This window comes from Perca flavescens, chromosome 14, assembly GCF_004354835.1.
Source record: "Perca flavescens isolate YP-PL-M2 chromosome 14, PFLA_1.0, whole genome shotgun sequence".
NCBI classification, from domain to species: Eukaryota; Metazoa; Chordata; class Actinopteri; order Perciformes; family Percidae; genus Perca; species Perca flavescens.
In genome coordinates, this window is record NC_041344.1 from 29,484,054 (window position 1) to 29,496,624 (window position 12,571).

Genomic DNA, 12,571 nt, shown 5'->3' on the forward strand with positions numbered 1-12,571 from the left:
TTTTATACATTGTCGTGTATCTTTAGAACTAAACGATGGACAAATAGAGTCTTTAAACACTTCAGATGTAAAGTTATTCGCTGTCAAAGTGACGTCAAAATGAATGGCAGTCAATGGAATGCTAACTTTTGGTAGCATCAAAATGGCGCCACAGGAGGTTCGAGTTCTGAAGCGAAGCTTACCCCCTTGGTCTCGCCCCCATTACGGTTTGAAATTCCTCAATTAGTGAGGTCACTGATTGAGAAAGCCAGCCCAGTTTTTCATATGTGCTGCCTGAGCAAGCACAGCCCGCCCAGTGGCTTGTTTGAATTTGGTTGACCAATCACAACAGAGTGGGCCAGCTGACCAATCAGAGCACACTGGGCTCTTCAGGAAGGTGGGCCGAGGGCTGAGACAGAGCGTTTCAGGCAGAGGCGCTGCAGCAATGGGCAGTTTGAGAAACATAATGTCTTTTGAACATCAGAGCGTGTAAACCTATTCTAGTAGACCCCAAGAGTACAAATATTTCACTGAAAAGAAGTAAAATAGGGGCTCTTTAACCTGCAGGACAGAATATACTTTTGAAATGTAGGAGTCAACTGCAAATGCAATGAGGAAAGAGATGCATCTTGCAAACCCTCTAAACTGACACTCATCCTGCTTGTGTCTGTTTGATAAATACATCACTTGTGTTTGGTGCAGAATGCGTCAAATCTCTGCGTGACAAACCAGCACAGAAGATGCAGTAAATCTGTCCCTCTGTGTTCTGTGTCTCTGTTGTCTCGACAGAAGTAGTCACTTAAATGGGGAGAAAACCACACACTTTTGGAGAGTGTGTCCTCGAAGCCGTTCATTGCGTTGCACTTAAATAGTTACAGACACTAAAGATATTGAGGCCTTGAGATGAATGGGCTGAAAGAAATACACACGCTACCAATTTTCCTACAAACTAAACTTGAAGCCACCAAAACATACTTGAAACACGCAAATATTACATCAAAACATTACATTACATTACATGTCATTTAGCTGACGCTTTTATCCAAAGCGACTTACAATTGCTATATGTCAGAGGTTGCACGCCTCTGGAGCAACTAGGGGTTAAGTGTCTTGCTCAGGGACACATTGGTTGATGTATCGCAGTGGGAATCAAACCCGAAAGGCATGTGTCATATCCACTGCGCCATCACCACCCAAAACGTAATCAAGAGACAGGAGGCACAAATGCTAAAAAGGTGCATGAACAGTACATCTGCATTCATGCCAAGACGCTTATTTGTAGCCAGGGGCACATCAGAAATTGATCACAACACACATATCTTGTTCAGCGGCCACAACATGAAAACTTCAGGAGATGTAAAGAAGTGTTGACCCTATAGCAAATAGGTTTTCCTTCGTTATTATTTTCATTGTTAAAAAAAATGAAGAAAAACAAAATCCCAGTTCAAGCGCTTTTTACAAATTTAGATTTAGGGACAAGAAATCTCCACATTTGCCTATTTATTGATTTATTTTGGCCAAAAGCATTACAATTTTAGATGACCTTGTTTGTTAGCTTTCCCATCATCAGAAAACTACACTGTATTGTTTATTTTTGAAAAAGATATGCGTCTTTAAAAGAGGTGGTCGTCCAATATGGGTTAACTTTGAGGGTCCGGCTCCAAAAATAGTTGGCTCATTCTGGTTGTTTAAACCTAACAATCATCTCATACATGTTAACATGTCGGAAAGATTATTGTTCAAATCAAAAGGGGTGAGGGAAGAAAGTGATTGATTGATTTCGGACTGAATGCCCCGCCACACACAAAAAAAAGCATGACCACTGGGGAAAGCACAAGTGCACATCATTGGTTTAGGTGGCCACCCTCAACAATGGCCCATGGGATTGCAATCCTCTGCACCAGTAGGTATGAAATGTCAAACTCAAAGACTGTCCAAAAAAAAGAGGAGTCAATGTGCTAAAAGAAATTGCTCTCTGTGACACACTCGGAAGACAAATTCATCCAGAGTTTTGTGTCAAAGGGCCTCGGCTATAAGCTGCCTTCCTCCCGGAGGGGGGGGGGGTAAAGCTTCACATCTGAGCAATGGGAGTTGACAGGAGGTGGGCGAGACGAAGACACTGACGAGAGTGGATCAAAGTGTGTGGCAGGTGACGGGGGCGTCATGCCGTCTACTTGACAGTAGCGGCAGGGCGTCTTTTTCACCCGGATAAGCAGCAATGCGGCTAAAACACAGACGAGAGGTGGCGAGAGGAGCCTGTCTGCTGCTGCTGCTGCTGCTGCGTGACACCAGAACCTCGACACAACACCGGCTCTTGAGCAAAACTTTCTTTCACGGCGGAGTTCAGACCAGTCATTAACCCAAGGGTGTGGTGCTTCAAAACGTCAATCTTCACACACTTCTGTTGTTTTCTTCACACAACTCCCACGACCCATGTCTTGCACGTAAGTGCCTGTAGATGAAAGCGTGCCTCGGTCGGGATGAATAAAAGGATTCGGGAACCTTCCATGCCGCAATGACAACAAAACACACCTGTTGTTCTCAGCGGCTGCAGGCAAACTACAAGTTCTTAAGTGACGCGTCAAACAGTTTGATGCGGCTCCAAGCTGCAGCTCACAACTCTGGCAAATCTCAGAGCATCAGAGCAGGCACGCACTCTGAAAACAGTTGGTTTTTTTTTTTGGGATCCATGAACTGCAGGAGTAACCAGATGGTCTTCTGTTTGTTGTTCTGTACTGATATTTTGAGACCTCAGTTTGCGGCATACTGTACGCTGGTGTTGCCATAGCAATGCATCAAAAGCCACATGTCCAATTACACTTTCTATTTAGGGCTAAGAAACATCTCATTGCTGTAGAATTAGTAGTACACAGCGAGATCACTCGCGGCATTCGGTGGCCTGTGAAATCTGTCCGTTAAACCATCCAAACGTCGCCATCCATAGAACCATGACGCAAGCAAAACATGTATTCATGGTGCAAAATGCAGAATGCTATTACTCATGGATTTTGTTATTCTTTTTCTTATTCCTAGCCGGGATGGAAACGTGATACAGTTCCCTAAAGGCTTTTGGGTGATGCAAATGTTGCCACGGAGTCAGTGAGTTGCCTATAGGTTTGTATATTTTGGCATATCTTCCCCCATTAAAACTCACGCAGCACAAGCTATTAGCAGTTCCTGGTTGCACTGTAACCAATGCTTGATCCGACCAAAGATCTATAATCTATAGCTAAAGATTTATTTCATAATTCATGAATATTTTCTTTTACTAACATTAGACATTTACATAGCTAAAACCCATATTTAGCTAGCTTGGATGGCAGCTGAACTTAGCCCCGCCCAAAACATTTGAGGTTGTGTAGTTCGGTTTGGACATGAGCCGTTGTGGAGCAACTATGCTCAAACCAGAGCAGTTTGGACCAATCAAATTATCAGGGCGGGCTTTATACGATGATGGACGGATGATCAACAGTAACGTAATCAACCACGTCACCACGTCCTAAACGGAGAGCTTGTTGGTACATGCACTTTTACTATTACTCTCAAAAATGATGATCGTGTTGGTAAGTACTCCGTGTATCCTTAAATTATTTTTACAACACCGGCAAAGATCGTTTACACTCATCTTCTTCTTCTAGTTCTTCCAGCGTGCGTGCAGTTGAGTTCTGTTGACAACAATGCGTCGCTCAACACACGTCACATACTCCGTTGCTCTGACTGGTTGTAGGTCGATCCAATTGAGTGCAGGGGCATTTTCTCTCCTAGTTCGGTTGAAACACGCCCCATAATCACAGACCAATGGAGCAGTATCAGACTCGTATTCGGTAAATGTGTTTTGTTATGGCGTTCGCAAACGTTAGTTGACGTTGGCTTATCTGTGTTGCCAGATCTGGCGAGAGTTTGGTCCTGGGACAGAAACGGGTCTCAAACAAAAATTTGTCCATCTGAAAAATGCCATTTTAGTGTCAGTGTGTTCATGAGATATGCGGCTTTGACAAACTGGTCCAATATTTGCTTTGGTGACTATGTGTGAAAGAATCGGTCATAATCTGTGTTCCTGTTGACTTCTTCCATTGGAATCAGTGCACTCAGGACCCGCCGCTAGTCTCCTAAATAAGGCGTGGAAGTGGCGAAACCCACGTGACACAGATACAGGAAATGACTCGGTTCTAACGCGTCTCTCATCTGACTCACCCGCACACTTTGTCCTGCTAGTCAGAGGGGGTCCCGGTGCTCCTGTACCCCCGTCCCCGGGCCGGGTGAGCAGGACACTGATGCGGTACTCTGTGTCAGGCTCCAGATGCCAAATCTTATAGGTAAGTGAGCCCACACCGTGAGTCTCCGTCCACGTGGACTGGCTTGCCCGGTACTGGATTTCTCGCCGAATGACGGGCCCGTCCCCCACGATGGAGTTGGTGTTGAGCTGGATGATCAGATAGGTGGGGCCTGCCCGCAGGAGCTGTGGGGGGGCAATTGGGGTTGGGGGCACTGCAACAAAAGAATGCCTTGTCGTTATACTGAATATCTACATTCATAAGCCTTTTAGGATAAAGTTCTTGGTATTGTTTGTGAGTGACTTGGAAATAACAGGAAAATATGGCTGAAAATCCGCCCTTGAAAAGACTGATGAAAGACAATCAAACAACCATTTTCTTTAGAAAAGAGCAAAGTCATGCCAGCAAAGGAGAAGTCAAGGATTTCTGTCATTGATTTTCTCTTTTTTTGTTTTACAGTTTCAATAACATTATTTCTGCTCTGTTAGAGCATTGAGTCATAAAAATCTTTTAATCACACCAGGACTATGAGAGTGAGAGAGACAGAGAGACTCTTGAATGCCGTAAATTCTTAATTTTCACTCTAATGATGCCGAATAAGAGCTTATTTGCATGAATAATTGCATAACTAATTCGGTCTTCTCTTCACATAAAAACCCCGGCTTTGATGGATAATATGACCCTTATCAACCCAGTGAACATCATATGAATTCCTAATTCCTAATGTTAGGAAATGTGGAGGTTTGACTGATGACATTACACACCATGATTCCACCTACCTACGGGGTATTTACAATAAGAGACATTGGGAATGCGTGTTGGTTTACTTAAAGGTCCCATGGCATGAAAATCTCACTTTATGAGGTTTTTTTAACATTAATATGCGTTCCCCCAGCCTGCCTATGGTCCCCCAGTGGCTAGAAATGGTGATAGGTGTAAACCGAGCCCTGGGTATCCTGCTCTGACTTTGAGAAAATGAAAGCTCAGATGGGCCAATCTGGAATCTTCTCCTTATGAGGTCATAAGGAGCAAGGTTACCTCCCCTTTCTCTGCTTTGCCCGCCCAGAGAATTTGGCCCACCCATGAGAGAGAGAGAGAGAGAGAGAGAGAGAGAGAGAGAGAGAGAGAGAGAGACATCATGGCTTGCAAACGAGCAAAGTGGCAGTTGTTCAAGGCCACACCCCCACCCTCCACCTTGCCCCCCCCTCTCTCCTCCTCAATAGCTTCAGACACAGAAATGGCACATCCTAAGGAAAGCTCATTGTGGGACTGGCTCTAGTGGCTGTTGTTCTGCACCAAGGCTGAATTTCGGGAAAGAGACTTCAGATACAGTATTAGGGGACCACTAAGGCCTATATAAAAGAGACTTCAGATACAGTATTAGGGGACCACTAAGGTCTTTATAAAAGAGACTTCAGATACAGTATTAGGGGACCACTGAGGTCTATATAAAAGAGAATTCAGATACATGTCCTTGGGCAAGTGTCTTGCTGCGCCATTGGAGTGTGAATGTTTATCTGATGAGCAGGTGGCATGAATGTGTGTGAATGGTTTCTGTACTATGTTAAAGTGCTTTGAGGAGTCGTTAAGACTAGAAAGCGCTATATAAAAACAGTCCATTTACATTTCTTTATTTATATAAAAGAGACTTCAGATACAGTATTAGGGGACCACTGAGGTCTATATAAAAGAGACTTCAGATACAGTATTAGGGGACCACTGAGGTCTATATAAAAGAGACTTCAGATACAGTACCACTAAGGGGACCACTAAGGCCACTATATAAAAGAGACTTCAGATACAGTATTAGGGGACCACTAAGGCCTATACCACTAAATATAAAAGAGACTTCAGATACAGTATTAGGGGACCACTAAGGTCTATATAAAAGAGACTTCAGATACAGTATTAGGGGACCACTAAGTTCTATATAAAAGAGACTTCAGATACAGTATTAGGGGACCACTAAGGTCTATATAAAAGAGACTTCAGATACAGTATTAGGGGACCACTAAGGTATATATAAAAGAGACTTCAGATACAGTATTAGGGGACCACTAAGGTATATATAAAAGAGACTTCAGATACAGTATTAGGGGACCACTAAGGCCTATATAAAAGAGACTTCAGATACAGTATTAGGGGACCACTGAGGTCTATATAAAAGCATCCAAAGAGCACCACGTCATGGGACCTTTAAAGGGGTAGTGTAGTGTTTTTGAAACATGGACATCAATCTAATGTCGGTGTGTCACTGTACGTTTTAAGCTGGAGGCAGGGCATGGTTAGCCAAGCTTAGCATAATGACTGGAAGCAAGGAGAAAGAGCTACCAGAACGAGCTGGCCTTGTCCAAAGAAAATACACCTACCAACACCTCTAAAGTTAACTGACTGAAAAGTTGGGTCTTTTTTGTTTTACATCTGTACAGAAAGAGAAATACAAACATTACAACTTGTGGTTTTTAGGGGGAGATACATGATAGACCTATTCCATGGCAAAAAACAGTTTGCTTTTTCATTTGGGAACGATCGGTTTCCCCCTCCCTTAGTCTTAATGCTAAGCTAGGCTAACCACATCCTGACTGCGGCACTGTACTTAATGTACCAACGTCAGATTAGTAACGCTCTTCTCATCTCACTCTTAAAATTAAAAGAAACAAGCTATTTCCCAAAATGTTGAACTATTCCATTAACTCTACCTAGACTGAATAGATGATCGACAGATATATATATATATATATATATATATATATATATATATATAGATAGATAGATAGATAGATCTATTTATGTCATTGCATATATTTACACAACAATGGTTGGAGCAATCCAGTTAGCAGCATTAAAATAAAAAATAAAAAATATAAAATGTGTAGTAAACTCAGTGTCGGGTAGTACCGCATCACTGAGTAATGTAATGTGATTACTTTTTTCGGGAATGATTGTGAGGGATTACAATATGAAATTCAGGTAATTATATTGGAGTCACTAATTCCATTAACTTCTTGTTACTTGGGCATTTTGGAGCGTTGGGCGGTTGGATAGAGGAGGAATACACCTGCTGCTAACTCCCGCCCAACGCTGCTCAAATTAGTCACGTGTTGCTACATCCGGCTCACCTCTGACGATGAGCTCTCCAAAGTTGGAGACGGCGGCGCCCCTGGGCGACAGGGTGATGCAGCGGTAGAGGTCCTGCTCCCCGCGCTGCGCCTCCACCTGGAAAGTCGCCATCAGCCGCTTATGACTCAACCGAGACAGCAAGGACGTGTCCAGCACCACGCTGTTTCTCCGCTGGCAACACCACACAGAGAGAAAAAGGCGAGCGATGAGCAACCCGACCACACACACACACACACACACACACACACACACACACACACACACACATTTACCTGAAGTCTATTCAAGGGATTAGAATGGGCGGCAGGCTAAGAAGCAGACAGGAAGACAAAGGAGGGTTGAAATTAGCTATGTGGGAGGGCGAGATAATAAATGTGTGAGAAATGTCAGCGCAATAGTGTTTTTTACGCTCATCAGGATGGTGACACAGGCCTCCCCGGGTTGTTATTTCCAGCGCAGGGGCTCCAGCTGACAGCTCCTCATCTCTTGCCATGCTAATGTGTCAGCGCTTCAGGCACACGGGCAATTGGCTCAACCGGTGGAACAGGAAATCTGAGGCCAACACTCGCAATAAGCCGTTTCAGGTGCGAGCTACAATATATGCAGCTCTCTCACAGAATAAGCAGATTATTATGTAAACTGTCGCCTGCTATCAGTTTTTACAACTAAGTGGGTTTGACATCCGCATGTTTGAATTGGTTTAGGAGGGTAGGGGCGGGGGAATATGAAATGTAGATAGTACAGTGGCTGGCTACTGCTGCCTGAAGCTACAGATCATAACTCATTCTAACTTTGGTATCAACATTATCTGTCTATTCTTTTATAAAAGCTCCAAGGAGTTTTATTTTTTATTTATTTTTTATGTATTCATCTGTTTCCAAACAGTCTGAAGTCAATCTTCAGAATTCAGCATGCGCATTTTTTGATTTTTCTTCAATTAAGTCCACCTGCAGGCTTTTTAAAGCAAATAAAAAGCTCCTGTGAGCCAAGTCTGCCGCCCCTCCTGTCTGGCCGCGAGCCCCGCATCATATCGTGATTAAGAGTCGGTGCAATAACTAATTTAGGTTTGGACGGGTTGATGTTAGGGACGTAAATAGCATCTGAGACCGGCCGTCGGCAGTTTGGCCCGGAAGACAGCGCAGGAGATATGATGCTAATTGATGAAGAAACATTATGCTAACAGTTTGTTTGGACTACCTTAATAGGAAAGAATGAGTGGAGGAGAGCAGCTCGAGCCTGGGCCAGAGAGGACCTCCACAGCAACGCCGAGATCAAAGAGAAAGCAGCAATTAGCACAGCTCAGTTTTGATGATCAAACGGGCCCCGGACAACAAATGGGGGGAACAGAAGGCAGTAATGGTTTTTGATAGATCTCTATTTTCTGCTGTTACCGGGTGTTTTTTTTTTCCCATGATGAGAAAAAGTAGGGAGGAGCTGAAGCGAGTACAGACTTACAGAGGGAGTTCAGAGCAGCATACCGTCCAGTTGTGAAAGACAAGCCGTGTATTGTTTGTTTGCATCTTCCTGCGCGCGACAACTCTGAGACTGATAAAAATGTCTCTTCCACACGCCGATGATCTTCAAAGGCTTCAATTCAGAGACGAGAGAGAGGGGGGGGGGGGTGTGGGCGGGGGTAGGGGGCTGAAATAAGAAATCGGGCAGAAACACAAGGGATGGATCACCAAGTAGACTGAGATCTCATTTGCAAAGCGCCTTCTCCCCGCTGCCGTCATTTCAAAAGCACTTAGATGTGTGCAGGCTTCAAGGCCAGAGGAAGAGTGGAGGCATTCAGGGATGGATTTTTGAAGACTAATATTAGCTCATATTCAAACCAGGAAAATTGAACCTATTTTCAGTCGGTGCATGAGGCATAAATGACTTTAGGGGCTTTAGTAAACTAAATGCCACCACAATCAAAACAAGCTACAAAAGCAGAGGCACAAACTTAATAATCTTCCGAAGCCTCCGATGACTCATTTCCCTGCAACAACGCAACCGTTAAAAGACAAACTCAGAGTCACAAACAGGATTTAACATGATCAAATTACACTACTATTACTGGTATTATGCAGACAGTTAAGATAATGGCTTCCATTTCCTTTAACAACTACTATACAGTTCATCATAAGGTGACTACAGCTCTTTGTCCCCAGCCAAATCTGTTTTTAGGGTTTAACTTCCGTTGAGTTTGGGACTTGTGGAAGACGGATTTGAAAAAAAAACCTCCATGCCTTGTAAATGCCTAAAGATATTGTAAGATGTCACTCCAATAATTATGTCAGACCTGGCAAAATTCCATCAGAGTGTCTAGACCGGTTTCAATGCAAATGTAGCACACATTTTAACCCAATTCGCCAGATTTTCGGCCGGGTTGTCCCTCACCTTCCGCTCTCTTTTCATTCTAACCTCCGGTGGATTTGTGAGGACTATGGTTAACTGCTCCTTAAATCTCTGCAGGGTAAATCCAGACAGCTAGCTAGACTATCTGTCCAATCGGAGTTTTGTGTTGCACGACTAAAACAACTTTTGAACGTACACACGTTCCACCAAAACAAGTTGCTTCCCGAGACTATCGCAATTTAGTCCAGAGCTTAGACGATTGTGATTGGTTTAAAGAAATGCCAATAAACCAGAGCACGTTTTTCTCCCATCCCAGAATGCTGTGTGGACTAGCCACACCCTCCTCCGGAGCGCTGTGGAGGAGGGTCTGGCAATGCCAGACTAAAGACACACTTAAACTAATTCTGAGAAACCTGGTAACTAGCTAATTTCCTAAAACAGACCATCAAAGCAAGCACGCACGCACTCTGTGACATGATGAAAACCTCACGTAAACAGCAGCCTGAATAAGACTTTAATGGGAGTGTCGCCAGCAGCGGTGCATGCAAATTTAACCACTGTAAGCTGTTCTGGATAAGACTGTCAACTAAATGCCAAACATGTAAAACGTTTATTCTTTGTGCTGCTTCTTCTTCTTCTTCTTCTTCTTCTTCCTACAATCTCCAATCCTACTCTATTTTTACAGGTGCTGAGATGTTGGCTTGACTAGCACAGATAAACAGAGACAAATGAACACACACACACACACACACACACACACACACACACACACACACACACACACACACACACACACACACACACACACACACACACACACACACACACACACACACACACACACACACACACACACACACACACACACACACATCTCTTTTTCTCACCTCCAGGAGGAAGGGCTCAGTCTCCGAAACTTTGCCCGTGGCGACGCACTGGAATGAGGCATTCTGCCCGGCGTTCACCTCTACGTCACCAAGCCGAGAGAAATGAGGCACCTTGTCTGTGGAAAGAGGACACAGACACACACACACACACACACACACACACACACACACACACACACACACACACACACACACACGGTGATCACAGTGGCACATCTGGAGCCCAGCATCACTGTCTCAATATATTTAACACACAGAAACATGAATGCATACATATAGCATGTGTATAATGAACATGTGAACATAAGAGTATATATCCATACCCTGCAAAAATATTATTCTAAATATGTCTTTAAACATTTGGATCAAGTTGAATCATCTCTACCACCATTAGCAGAAGCTTGTATAGAGAAAATATAGATCATAAGGCTGCATACTAAATGACTAACAATATAACAGACATTTTTAAGATCACACACAAAACACACACACACACACACACACACACACACACACACACACACACACACACACACACACACACACACACACACACACACACACACACACACACACACACACTCTCTCCCTCCCTTTAGTTTGAAGGCGATCACAGAGAGACATTGTTTTTCTGCAGCAACAAATACTGTACTTGTGTAGATACTTATTAGGATCCTTCTGAATCTGGAGTCTTGACTACATTATTATTTAAAACCCTGTCAAGAATACAAAGGAATCCTTATTCTGTGATAGAATACTGTTTTGTATTACTAAAAAAAATATGAAACAGCAATAGCTGAGATGCAAAAGAGAGCTGATATGGCCAAATGACTCTAGTGAAGATGCTTAGATAAAGACATGCAGAAGGAATGTGCCATCAAATGACACACCCCACCAGTCTCCATATCCAACCTTACACCTGTTCTTTGATGTGATACATCCAATGTATAGAGATTGTATATATGTAGTAAAGTGCACCATGTGTTCAGCTCATTTCTTGAAGGTATCCTGTGGAGTTTTCTATAAAACATTTAAAGTTAAAAACACAGAAAAACAATTTTCTTTTTCCTTGAGGTCTAACAAACCGGTTGAATGCATTTCCTTCCTCATAAAACACTTACAAATAGGATGTCTTTAAATGTGTTTTCTACATTGTTTACTTCCATGTTTGCTAGCTACATACCGTATTGAAGCGTTACCACCACCAACTGCAAATCAGTGCAATGGCAAGAAATAGTCAGAACAAACATGTGCTACTAATGCTGGTCCCTGCTAGTAGAACACGAGATATAACCCCAAACTGGGACCCACTCATTAAAACATCACCCCATAGTGCCTTAAATGAGGAGACTAACTTATCCATAGTCAGTGTATTACCTACAGTAGATGGCAGCCAGTGTTTTAAAGGTTTAGTTCAGAGTCACTAAAGTCACACAATCACACAAACTAACCGACAGAGCAACATGGCATCATGACTTTGTGTAAACATACACGCCACTTTCCTAAAGTCAAATGGCGTGTTATCTGTACGCATTTTGAGCTATCCACGTGTATGTCTATGCTGTTTACGCGTGTCATCGCAAGAATGTGCCGTACTATCGCCAGAACAACGTCACACGCGTGTAAAAAAAAAAGTCCTGTGTTTTACCCATCCACCACCCCAACCAAACTCCCACGGCAGACTTACGTCCTTTCATACTACTCGCTACGGCAAAAATTCACACGTAATGTAGGATAATGGTGGCCGAACACCGTTGATAAACACGCTAAAAAGCGATTATGCGTCTTGATAACACGCCAAAATGGCGTAGAAAATACAAATTGGCGTGTCATACTTACGCCACTTTATGAGATCAGTCTGGATAGAGGCAGCGGTAGGCCAGCAACTCCCAGTGTTATGCGAGGTTAAATGACGTATAGACGGATATAAGGGCTTCAGTTTCCTGTCAGAAAGGGCTGTCTGAAAGCGAG

At 43.4% G+C, this 12,571-nt stretch overlaps 1 protein-coding gene across 6 annotated transcripts in view; it reads right to left on the reverse strand.

Moving 5' to 3' along the window:
• Window positions 1-12,571, reverse strand: part of ptprua (protein tyrosine phosphatase receptor type Ua) — a 246,327-nt gene that overhangs the window by 96,793 nt on the left and 136,963 nt on the right. For 3 of the 6 annotated variants that reach the window (XM_028598341.1, XM_028598340.1, XM_028598339.1), the window contains exons 5-8: window positions 10,601-10,716; window positions 7,646-7,681; window positions 7,373-7,544; window positions 4,174-4,467 (exon numbers count right to left, since the gene is read on the reverse strand). In XM_028598341.1, the coding sequence (XP_028454142.1) occupies window positions 4,174-4,467; window positions 7,373-7,544; window positions 7,646-7,681; window positions 10,601-10,716 (618 nt within the window). The remainder of the gene's footprint in view (window positions 1-4,173; window positions 4,468-7,372; window positions 7,545-7,645; window positions 7,682-10,600; window positions 10,717-12,571) is intronic. The other 3 variants (XM_028598344.1, XM_028598343.1, XM_028598342.1) reach the window with 1 other exon arrangement.